Source organism: Triturus cristatus, chromosome 4_2 (genome assembly GCF_964204655.1).
Source record: "Triturus cristatus chromosome 4_2, aTriCri1.1, whole genome shotgun sequence".
Classification (NCBI taxonomy): domain Eukaryota; kingdom Metazoa; phylum Chordata; class Amphibia; order Caudata; family Salamandridae; genus Triturus; species Triturus cristatus.
The window spans coordinates 97,820,430-97,833,525 of record NC_140586.1 but is presented as its reverse complement, the minus strand read 5'-3'; the positions used below and the strand labels follow the sequence as shown (position 1 = coordinate 97,833,525).

The 13,096-nt window shown below is 44.0% G+C and overlaps 1 protein-coding gene across 2 annotated transcripts in view; it reads left to right on the top strand.

Moving 5' to 3' along the window:
- The window catches only part of LOC146833089 (A.superbus venom factor 1-like), a 271,604-nt gene that overhangs the window by 88,575 nt on the left and 169,933 nt on the right, over window positions 1–13,096 (top strand). For both annotated transcript variants that reach the window (XM_085600728.1, XM_085600727.1), the window contains 2 exons: window positions 4,503–4,694; window positions 5,487–5,648. In XM_085600728.1, the coding sequence (XP_085456854.1) occupies window positions 4,503–4,694; window positions 5,487–5,648 (354 nt within the window). The remainder of the gene's footprint in view (window positions 1–4,502; window positions 4,695–5,486; window positions 5,649–13,096) is intronic.

Below are 13,096 nucleotides of genomic sequence, written 5' to 3'. Positions count from 1 at the left end.
AAGGAAAACAGCAAACAAAAATCTACATTTTGAGTTTTATGAGTTTTTTTTATAAAGAAAACAATTGTTTTTAATGACTAAAAGCCTTATTTTGAGTTTGGCACTTTCAAAATGGCGAACAGGGTATTTCGTAGGTTTTAACCAAGTAGCCCATCGATCAAACTATTAAAAGAGCCCTAAGTTCTTAATCCATACTGCTGGCCATTAATAGCAGTTGGGGAAGGAAGCACAGGTAGTGAATGAAGTGGCATAGTAATATCTAAGCCCTAGTTGTATTGTTTTTTACCTAGGCCAAGTCCCCCACCCTACATCAGGGAGATAGTTAAGGGTCTATAGATTTTGTGGTATTGTTGAACATATCCCTTTTTTCTGGGTTATCCCCAAACATTTTGCCTTCTTCCTCCTAATTTTTCTGATTTGTTTTTGAAGGCTTTAGGACTCTGGGCACTTCACCACTGCTAATATGTGCTAACATGTATATGCTCTCTTGTCTAAATTGTATTGGTGATTGGTTTGTCCATGATTGGCAAATTTGATTTACTAGTAAGTCCCTAGAAAAGTGCACCAGGTGTGCCCAGGGCCTGTACATCATATGCTACTAGTGGGCCTGTAGCACTGAGTGTGCCACCCACATGAGTAGCCCTTCAAACATGTCTCAGACCTACCACAGCAGTATCTGTGTGCACAGTTTTAAACTGCCAAGTCAACCTGGCATGTTCACCCACTTGCCAAGTCCAAACCTTTCCTTATAGTATTGTAAGGCACCTCTATGGTGAGCCTAGGGTATCCCCATGGGTAGGGTACAATGTATTTAAAAGGTAGGACATGTAGTGTTGTACATGTCCTAATAGTGAAAAATTCCTATTTTAATATTTCGAGGACTATCTCTCCCATAGGGTATCATGGGGATTGCCTTTAAATATCTTTTAAGTGTAATTTCCCATTGGTGACAGATTTGTCGTTTGGGATCTCTTAACTCACAATTTAAAAATACATCTCTTGGTGAAGTTGGTTTTTAAATTGCGTGTTTGAAAATTTCACTTTTAGAAAGTGGGCATGTTCTTGCTTAACCATTCTGTGCCTCTTCCTGTCTGTAGAATGCACTGCTAGGTAGGCTGAAATTGAGCTCTTGTGCATTCACTCTAGACAGTCATACAAAGGGAGCTGAGGTGTGCCATGCATAGCCTGATGGCCCATCACCAGGCTGATGGGATTTCCTGAGCTAGAGTGGTGGGAGGAGTTGTCACTGACACCTGAATAGGGCTGTGCCTGTTCTCACAAAAAGCAGTTTCCACCCCCCTGGAGTCTGTCTGAAGCCAGGGCAGGGAAAGGCAGGGTCTTGTGCACTACAAATAATTACCTTTGAAGTGTTCCTACTTCAAAGGCAGAAAGAGGTATACATATCAGACCTCTGACAACCCAAAATCAGAACACTTCTGGTCTGAGGACAATTTGCTTGGAAGAAGAGCTGGATGCTGCAGGAGGGACTGCCTCTCTGCCCATTGCTTTGTTGTGCTGGCCTGCTGCTTGCTGCTTCTGTCCTGGGAGTGAAAGGACTGGACTTTGCTTTCTACATCCTGCTTTCAAGGTTCTCCGAGGGCATGTGCATGCTTGCCTCCTGTTAAGAAGTCTCAGGACCATCAAAGACTTCACCTACCAAGGCCTGGGCTCTCCTGCTGAGTGTCCTGACTTGCCAAGTGGTGCCAAATCCAGTTCCTGCGCCCTTGGAAGTGAGAGCTGATCATTTTAAGGAGAAAATCAACGCATCAACTCAGAGCATCCATTTATTCGACGCCCACTGCAAGAGATCGATGCATCGCTGCTGCCTGCACCGAAGCATGGTTCCCGCTGTACGCATTAACTACGGCTTGCACTTCAGGCCCCAGCTTGCCATAGCCACGTGTCAGAAGCATCACGGCAGCGTGAGCCCAAATACCGTGCCACCGAAGTCCGTGGTGCCCTGCTCCAACTCCAACTCAGTGCCTGCTTCACCACTGGGAGATCAATGCAGCGCCTGTCTCGCTGTTGTGAAATCGACTCGGTGCCTCTTTCGCCGCTGCCACTTAGACTCAGTGAATCTGGATTTTTGACGCGTTGTCTCTGGGTGCCAATCTCTTCATCGATACTGCACCGCAGTAAGGAACCAAGGTCGCATGCCCAGAAATCGACGCATCACATCCCCTGTAGTAAAGAACCAATGCATCACTTCCCCTGCCAGTAAGGAACCAATGCTTCACCTGCTCTGCCCAGCAGCAAGGAACCGATGCCTCACCTCCACTGTCAGTAAGGAACCGATGCATCATCTCCCCTGCCAGTAAGGAACCAATGCATCTTGTGCTTTTCCGGCGCCTCACCTCCCCTCCCCTGCACCTGCACCTGCACCATCTTTGATTTTTGACACATCTAAGGTACTTTGTGCTAAAACAACCACATCCTTTAATTTCCATGGACTAAACTTGCATATTGTTTTTTAAGTGATATTTTGAATTGTGAATGTTGGATTATTTCGTTTTGGTCTTGTTTTATTCAGATAAGTATTGGCTATGTTTTCTAAGCTGGTGATGTCTCCTTTTGTAGTGTTTTCATTGTGTTACTGTGTGTGTATGTACAAATGTTTTACACATTATCTCTGAGATAAGCTTGACTAATCGTGCAAAGCTACCAAGGGGGTGAGCAGGGGTTATTTTAGCTGTGAATCCCCTTACACTGACTGGAGTGAGGGTCCCTACTTGGACAGGGTGCAAACCACTGACAGAGAACCCGTTTCTAACAGGAATAAAGGAGATCAGTGTTGTAAAATAGTGGAAATGTAGAATGTTAAAAAAAATATGATATAGTTGAGGAAGTCTGCAAGGCTTGACTTCGGTGTTTGGCTAGACTAAAGTGCAAATGAAACGCATCAAGAATATATTATTATATGCAGCACAGTACAGGCATATTAAAAACCACAATTTACGGCCAAGCTATTTAATTCTTCATTATATGGAAGTGGTTTAATTACTGTGTGTACTTCCAGGTCGAGTCCCCAAGCATAGGTTGGTGAATACCTACAAACTTGCAGTTTGTAGTTATACACACATGTTTGATATGTTACTTCCCATCCTAAAACCTTTTCTAGTGATGATCCTGTCAGGAACAGAAATAAATCCCTCATTGTAGTGCAGATGGGAAAGAATCACCCACAAAATTGAGGCAGATGTAGGGGAACAGATTCCTTAATGAAGGAAATATTTTCCCAGTGGAGAAAGAAGCCAACACGTTACAAAATGCAAATTTTCTTTTGCATTCAGTTTTGTACACCCATACTTTTCGACCTGCATAAATGTATATGTATATGTGTAGTTTTAGGAATTTCCAATAGTTGCAGTTTCCAAGGTTTTCCCACTGACATTATTTGTACATTCTAGAAAAGACAGAAATGTTCTCAAAATGTAGGTATAAGCCTAGTTGTGTAAATGAATGGCTGCTATCCCGTGAGTTTAGTAAATCTGTCCCAAAGCATATACATTCTAGTAGGTTCAGAATTCTGTAAGCACTTCAATTTTTCTTACTCCTTAGTCTATTCTTCAAATCAAACTAGTTAAATGTTTTGTGCTAACTTTTGCTTTCATGAATGGGCTGATTAGTACCATATGTGCTTCATAACCAACCCTGACCGATTGTAGATCTGATACCCAGTTGTCATTTTTAGGTTGAGTCTGGGCAGCGCATGTGCTGCTCTGCGAAGCATATAGACTTGAAGCTTTGCCCACTCTACGCCCATAGTTTTAATTGGCGTGTGTCATTGTCCACTGTAAACTGCGGCTTTTCATTGGTCAATAGGTTTAGCTGTTCCTCCTTAGTACTGCCTTGTCTCATTTTGTAACCTCCCATGAGGACACCCCTTGTTAATTGTGTTGTTACTCGGTAGGCTTCAATTACAGCATCCAAGCACTATTTTCTCAAATAGCTTTGTCCTGCCTGCTGTTGCAGGCAAGACACATCTCTCCAAACGTTTTTTGTTTTGTTTATCTTTATAACATAGGTGACAAACGCATTTGCAATGCAATAGGTCTCACATTTAGGAGAGTTTATCTGTTGACATTGTAAATGACAATGTCTTTTATTTATCTGTTTTAAAAACAACACATAAATAGAAGGCATTGCCATTTACAATGGCAATAGCTCAAATTCTCGTAAATTTGAGAACTATTTAATTGCAAATGCTTTTTAACTGTTCTATTTTGTGGTGAATAATTGGCTTCTTACAGTTGCATTTTAGCCATTTCTTTAAAGTATTACAACCTGACGAAGATGGAGTAGGCGTTGTCGACGTGTCACTTTCTGCCCCCTCCAACAGACAATCCCATTTTTCTTATGGGATTGTCTATTGCACAGAAATTGCCAACTTGAAATAGAAGGGTTACGTTTCTGATGTCTATCTTTGGATCTCTGATTTTGCAACATGCTAATGAATCTCTGTTCCATTGTCTCCCCTCCAATTCCTCTTCCCCCACCCACAGATAATGAGCAAAGGAAGAATTTACAAGGTTGGCAAACAAGAGAGGCAGCCTGGGCAATCGCTGGTGACCATGACGCTGCCTATCCTTCCGGACTACATCCCCTCTTTCCGCATCATTGCCTATTACTACGTACAGAGCGAGATTGTGGCAGACTCCATCTGGGTGGATGTGAGGGACACCTGCATGGGAACGGTAAGCCTTTCAAAGCTACCATTTTCTACAAGCTGTCCTTGTAAGCCTTCTCCTCCACTGAATTTAACAAAACCTGATAGCACAGGTCGAACCCTCCATAGAGATGGGTCACAGAGTAAGGGGGTTACAGGGAAGCCCAAAGGTTGCAGGTTCTATTGTAAACCCCATCAGATGGGGTAATACAACTGCTGCTGCTGCCGATCCGTGCTCAGTAGACAAAGCTGGTAGGGCTACTGAGCACACATTTTAGTACCCATTGTTCAATGATAGCGCCATCAGTCATGCCCAGCAGGCATGGGGGCTTGGGACAGATGGGATGGTGGTTAATGTCAGGCCATGTGTTTAGTGACAGCTTGGTGCTGGTTATGGGAGACACTGGGATAGGCACCTGACACTAAAAGTGAAAAGTTATGCCCTTTGCCCACTGGCCATGATGAAAGCACCAGCCTAGGGAGTACTAACAGGTGGAAAGGGACATGTCAACCCCAAAGTCTGTGACCTGCAAATGGATGCAGTCTGGGCCAAGGTGACACCATTGGCAGATGGAAGTGGGTGCTGGACATATCCAAAGGCCTAGCAGACACAGCTGATGCCTACGCCAAGCAGGTATCGACAACAAGGGCATTGAGGACGGGGTTGCTGGGCAAAGTGCGTGACCAAATCCTACAGTACCAGCTTCACTTTAGACAAAATGACGTGTATGCTGGGGGTAGATGACTAGACAAATTCTGGCAACTTGTTAAAGTATCCCCTAAAGCAAGAGTAAACCGTTTCATGTTTATTTTTCAACAGCTTGAGGTATCGGGGGCAACAAACAGTGACAATACCGTAAAAGAGCCGGGAAAATCCATGAGGTTGAAGGTGAAAGGTGATCACAATGCGAGAGTTGGCCTCGTTGCAGTGGATAAAGGGGTATTCGTTCTCAACAAGAAGCACAAAATCTCCCAGTCCAAGGTGAGTCCAGAGGGGCACTTTCTGCCTTATGCATGACTTGTCGTGTTAGCATGAATCCCACCGAGAGGAAGCGATGACTCGTTTGATTCTCCAATCAAACCTGGGCCCTTCTTTAATGTCTACACCAAGAATACTGCGAGGCATCTCTAGAATACCATCAGCATTAAATATTGAGACAGGGACAAGTGCAGGTCTCTTGCACAGCCCTGGGAAATAATTATTGCTGTCACTGTATTGTTCTGTGGTTCTTAATTTAAACTATTATGGTGTGAATAGGTCCAAAGGTACCGCTGACAGGCATGTTAACGTGATTGTAGAGTCCAACACTCACACGGGCTTAAGTCGCAATGCAGTATTCAAGAACATTACATCTGGCATTATATGGATCGACAAGCTGGAGAGACCATGTTATGGCCATCTGGAGACAGTAATAAAAAGTCACACTTCCTTCTTTGCTGAAGAATGATACTGGGGATCACTCTAGGATGCTTTGGTGGCGAGTCCTGTAATGGGGCACCCCAGACGACGGCACCAGCTTCCATAGGAGCCTCTATGGAATTCTTCATATCCAATCAGTTTGTCTCTGGCCGCTCTGAGTTTTAGTCTTGACTAATACAATTCCTGTATCTAAAAGTGTGTGGCACGCGGGATGTTCTCTCTTGGGGTTGGACGGCCAGTGAAGTATTTCACGGGCCGGCTAAATAGACATTCCTGGTGACCTAAACCAGTCTGATGCTTACTTATTGCTTATTAGCTGATAGCAACTTTGGAGCCACTTGCATGCTAAGAGGACAGAATCCTTCTTTAATGCTTCTGTGTTGATTTCATAGTCTATCATGGGGACCATTGTGATCCCTGAAGAATATGAAGATGACAAGACTGACTGCATAAACCACCTTTATACAGTACATCAATGTAATGAGCACAGAAAGTCCACGAGTCGCACATATCTGTGTTGTGTGCCAACTGCTTTGCACCAAAGGTTTCCTTTGTTGTGGGACTAAAATTGATTTTCTACACTGGAAAAATAAAATCTGTGCTCACAGGTGTCTAATTAATCTTGTCTTGTAGCGCCATCTTTGCCATATAGGTTCCTTGATGTAATGAATGGGCTGAATGAAGAGAATGCTAAATCCAATGCTTGGAAACTGCTAAGAGCCAAAAAACTCAAACAGTAGGATGGGTAAAAGACTTACCTAGTATTCTGTTTGTGGTGTTTTTGCTTACAGCACTGCCCAGTGACTGTAGCGATAGAAAGTAGCCTAGAGAATAAGACACAGCTATTGTGTCAAGTTCTTAAACTGCAAGAACTTAGGGTCACATGTACAACCAGTTCATTTTGCGACTTGCAAATTGTGAATTTTAGCTACTCTCAATTTCTGAGACCCAAAATAAATGTACTAATGTGTCTCAGACACATTTAGCATTTCGCAATTGGGTTGCATATTACCTCCCTCAATAATATTCATGAGGTAAGGTATAATTTGTGACCCATTGTGAATGGCCTGTTACCACAAGAATGGTGGCCTGCTGGGGACAGCAGACTAAACCCGGGTTGGGTAACTCCGCTCCACCAGCGGAGTTTTGCCTACTCTGCATTCTGTTGCGAACGCGGAGTTTAGGCAAAACTCCGACTCCGTGGCGGAGTGGAGTTAGCCGGCCTCTCCACCCTCCCAAAGTAATTATAATGTAAAGAAAAGGCACTTATCTGTCGTGGCTGCCTCCTCCTTACCATGGCTGCTCTCCTTCCTCGTCCTCGCCGTCCTTCTTCTTTGATAGGAGGAGGCAACCACGGCAGTTATGTTCCTTTTTTTGTTTACACTAAAATTACTTTGGAAGGGGGAGGGAGCAGGGCAGAGTTTCACAGAGTTTTTTTCCAACTCTGTGGAACTCCATGTAGAGGCACTATGCCTGCTCCGCCCACCCTTACAGCAGACCACCATGTCTGTGATTGCTTGTTAAATTATAAAAACAAATTTAATGCAGTCCTTTTTTCTTAAAGGAAAACAGGATGCATTTAACAAACATTGAAAATGCAATAGGTCTCGCCTTTGATTAAGTTAAAACCATTTGCTTTGCCAATGGTATTGTATAGCAAAGAAAATGGCTTTAACTTAATGAAAGGCGAGACCTGTTGCATTTTCAATGCTTGTTTAGCTTAGGTGCTTTTAAGCCACGCCCTTAACTGCATCGGCCACGCCCGCTTGAGGCCCCTCCCTCCCTGATGGGGGGGGGGGGGGGAGAGGCGCCCCTGAACTATCACTGCCCAGTTGGTAAATCTTACAGGCACTTGTTTAATTGTGGAACAGCTCTCATTAGTAATGTGTTCATCGGTGCTATGTCACACTAGTGCTTAAAGGTGAAGTAGAAAGGAGGGGGAGCTAGTGAAAAAGCACTGCTTGCACCAGCAGCGGCAATTAAGATCATCTACTCTAGTCCAGGCGATGATACTGCCCTCTGCTGGTGAACTGTGCACGGTCACCTGCATGTGCCGTGCATATGGGGCTGGTGTATAACGCCATGACCCCAAGCGGCCTTTCACTCTCTACTTAGTGACTTTCCTTGTAGGAGAGGCACGTTTTATTCATTTATCCCACAGCTCGGGGACCCCTTTACACCCCCCTGAAGGCACTGTATGATTCTAACTCAGACTATCAGCTTTCGGTCGAAGGTTCTTTAAAAGACAAGGCAGAGGCTGCGGGTTGTCATCAGCGCTCAGGCTCGAGTCACCCCAGGAGCACACATGAGTATATCCATGCGTAGGTTCAAGTATCTTTAAAGGCCTCAAAAGAAATGAAACTGCATGATTAACGCCGCATGATGAACAGACACCTCAATCACGCAATAATCACTCCACGCAAGGTAACTTAGCGTAAAAGGCCATTTATTAGGACAGGGTTGGACAACCATACCCAAACATCACACAAACCCCCCAACAATCCCCAACAACATAACTTCTCATTTTTCCATACTCTCCCATACTCCAACTACTCCATCCCACTTCACATAGCAACCTCCTCACTTATCCCATTCGCTTCCTCACTTCTCTTCCAACCTCCTCCATCATCTCCATTTGTCGTAAACTGGTATGATGCACCCCCACCTTTCACCAGTATCCCCCTCCCCGGAAGGGTGAGTATGCCCGTCATGGACTCCTCCCCCCTCCCAAATCCGCTCCAAGCACTCACAACCCGTCCTAAACTGGCACGCTTATTGAAAAAACGTATTATCCCGCAATCGATTCCATCGACTGTAGGGTGGGCGGGTGGCCAAAGCACAACTAACTAACCCACCCTGAGGCGCTGGGGAAAGGAAGAGGAAGTACTTCCTCTCCCAGCCCCCTTTAACCACACCTAACGACCCCACCCCTTATCCCACCCCTTCCTTCCCTGTCCCTCCCTTGCGCGAAATCCCCGGGGGAAGACTAGTCCGCTGACCTTTCTTCCCCCGGGGGCCGCAATGATGACTTGTCCGAACCTGTCATTTCCGATTAAAGATCTGATTCACATAGAAAGATGAAAATATATAGCATAAGAAATAAGTCAAATCATCTTATTGAATTCCATTTTTAGGGCTTCTAAAAAAATAATTACACACGAAAGCGAAATACCCTGCAAACGAATTCAGTACTGCGAATTAGGAAAAATAATGATGCTTTGAAACCACTGGCTAACATTCAATAAGAAGGCTTACCGCATGTAATAAATATATGTGTACACTCACACGATAAACAGGTAAGCGTGTATTATTGTCCAGTTATATTTTCAGGGGGCAAAGGGCCATAATGCTGAAGGTGGCTTGAAAATGTCACCAGAGCTTAAGAGTTCCCCCGCCTCCCCCCAAAAAGAACATCTTTTTTAAAGGATTAGTTAAGTGGTAAAAAAAATATTCATTTGGGGGGTTTTAGTGAAGACATGTTTTGCTGAGCTAATAAACACATCTTTACGCTGGTTTAACCCCTTGTACTATGGTTCTGAATGCATACTTTATTTCTGCCTTCCACACATGAACAAATATAAACCGTAAAAGCAGTACGGCTGACTGCAAAGAAGGGAATTCAGACCTACTCGACTCCATGCCCCAGCTATGGCTCTTTCCATTCCTCCTGTAAACAGGGGCAATAAAGAGCAGGCTGCACATTGCGCATCCTACAACACAACATGGGCTTCGCTTCACTGCCACTTCATGCCCTACAGTTAGCACAATGGGCAGGAGTGCTTGCACGGGCCGTGTTAATTCAGGAAGGGAGGAACTCACATGGTCTTCTGGGTTTATAACAAGATCTGCAGCGCCTCACACTGACGGCTGAACCACAGGAGGAGCAAACAAGTGTTCATGTGACAATTGACAATAGCAGAGAGTCCAGAAGCCTAAAACAATGGATATACATAGTGGCCCTTCCACGACTTCCACTTCCACCTGACTTTACGGCGCACTTACAACTGTATGTAGACTAGCACGAAGAACCAGCAGTGATGAAATGGTGCATCACGGACGGCAGCGCCATCAGCTTCCCTCCAGGGTTGGATTGGGATTTAAAATCGGCTCCGGCACGCTAAAACAAGCATTTGCAATGTAATCGGTCCGATTGCATTGCAAATGCTTAAGTTTAAAGCTGAGCGCGGCGCCGCTTCACGGACACTGCGCTCGTTTTATGGATATATTTCTTAACTTTAACACTGAGCGCGATGTCCTTAAAGCGGGCGCCGCGCTCAGTGTTAAAGTTATGAAATATATCAATAATCCGAGCACGGTGTTTTTCAAAGTTAAAAACAAGCAGCTGTGTCTCTGAGAGAGACACAGGGAAGAGTCTGCTCGGGGAGAGAGGCAGAGGGAAGGGGAAACAAATAGTGCTGTCCCAATAATTAAACCCCATAGTCTAACGACGCCAGTAAAAGATCAAATCCCGGTGGGCGGGGCCAAAAGGGGACAGGGTGGCAATAAGGAGGCACTAAGAAGCCTCCTTTACAATGAGAAGCCAGCGTTTAGCCTAAGCTATGACTCGAGCCAATGGGAAGAGGGGACGGGGCTTCAAGTACCCTTCCTTGACCATATCGATTTCAAGAAGCTCTCAGATGCCGAGAGCAGCGCATGCGCGCTGCTATGGACAGCCGAGACCTAAAAAAGGAAAATTAGCTGCCTGCTCGTGAAAAATATTTTTCACAGCCAATCACAAAGAGGAGGGGTCCCCTGGTGACACATTCCTTTTTGCAACTGGCTTACCATCTACTTGAAGTAGGGGGTAAACTGCTATTGTTTTATGACTGTATTACTGTCGCAAAACAATCTTACATCCCCCTGCAACTCGCTATTAGTAATGGACCCCCCTTGGCACACCCCTTTCTCATAGCGACATGCAAACCCTAATTTGCAAGTCTTTAACAGGTTACCGACATGCAAAATTGGGTTGATACATGCTACAAACCTTTTTAGCAGTTGCAAACGGCCTGATTCTCCATTTGCGATCACTAAAACGGTGGTACATGTGGCCCTTAGATTCTGTGTGGAACCATCCTGGAGCCTGCCCTGGATCCATTCTGGAGATTGGAGTGATAGGATTTTTGGTGGGGTCCTCTAAACTTGGTGCTAGTACTTTTGAAAGATCCTCATACAGGAGAACTGAGCACTAGGCATCTTAATAAGGTTGTCCATAAGTAGATCTAATGATTAATATGGAAGAGGGATGTCTCTTGCTGGAGTCCTCCAAGATTCTTCTCTGAATCCTGTTTAGGAGAACAGGACTTGACCATTCTTGGTAGGGGCCACCGTGCTTATTCTCTAGACATCTTAAAGGGAGTAGAGAGTAACAACTTGTTTTAGGACACACCAACATTCTTCCTTGCATCCATCGCAGAAACCTGGTGTCTTTAGATGATTCTCAATGGGGTCCTCTGGGTTTCTGCACCAGGGGTCATGGAGAAGAATGGATAGTATAACAATATAGAGAGAGGGGTCCTTCTTTGCCAAAGGGACAGGACACCAGGAATAGACACAAGTGCACTACGAGTGTTTGGAGTCCGTTAGGAGACTTTTTAGTCCAGATATTGGCGGTTTTGAACAGTTCTTGACTCCCACCTACCAATGATGAACTAGTAATTTGAGAGCCTATTGGAAACAAGAAGCTAATGGATTTTGGGCCACAGCTCCAGTGGCTATATGAAAACGAGTTTTTAATTAAAGGATTATAGGGAAGACTGGTTCCTATCTCTACAGATAGATGTGTTTAAACAGTTTGCAGTGAACAGAAGAACACGTGTAAAAGGGAGTCTGAGAAAATCCGTGTTGAAATTTGGAGGCTTACGTGAGAGAAGACTCCATTGGGGAGAACTTAGATTCCCCCTATATTCATTTATTATATTGGATGACGGTGTTGGGAGACACCCAATAGATTTGTAAGCCTGAAGAAGGTGGTTTACCAGATCATACCACCGAAACGAGTCGCTTTGTGTTTAGAAGTCGCCCAAGCCACACCGGTTCCTTCAGGAGTAAAATAATTGTCTAGAATGTTGAACCAGTGACCATTATATTTTTCTTTTTAACTTGGTGTGCGACTTTTGACCCATTTTGGTCTAGGATATCTTATTGTTTGTGAGATTCTCCCACGTTTTTTATATAAATTGTTTGTAATATTCAAAGTACATGAAGACAGACATGTTTATTAAAAATAATTTGCTGTACATTTTCTGAAATTTTAAAAGGATTTGATCAAATAAAAACACATTATATGGTAATCTTTTGGTTTCTATTCAACTTTTGGTGATTTGGCTGAACAAGTATGAAATGAGTGTGGATGTGTATGCTTTAAAAGAACCCAAAGGGAGTTTGCTTTTTGGAAGAATGGATAGTGACATAACCAGTGACATAAAGAATATTGTAATACCCCAGGCACTCAACACTTGAACCCATTGGTTTTGCGCTTCATGCATCACCAAACTGAAGTTGATTAATTTTAACATCAAATTATATTGTGATAAAGCACAGGAGGCATAGCTAGAGTAGGTCATGACGAGACTTCAGCTTTAACTGCCAGGTAAACATTCAAGTGATCTATCTAAATTTGGGAATGTATCCAAGGTGCAAGTTGAAATAAATGTTTATGATCCATATGCATTTCGAAATGGAGACAAGGTGCATGTTGAACTAAACATTCATGTGAGCCTCCTGAATTTGTGGATGGAGGCAAAGTGCACATTGACCTGAATATTCTAGTGATGCATTCTAATTTAGGAATGGAGACAAGTTGCAGGTGAAGTTCATAATGCTAGGAGAGGGTAGAGTTTCTATTGACACAAGTAAAGAAAGGTCTTAATGGAAAGTCATGCCTAAGAAGGTTGCAGTGTGATTCCAGCCTTCATAAACATGATGAAGATCAACAAACTCGAGAGTACAGAATTGAAGTAATCACTTGTCCAACTAAACACTTTTACACACCTGTTCCACTCTCTGTA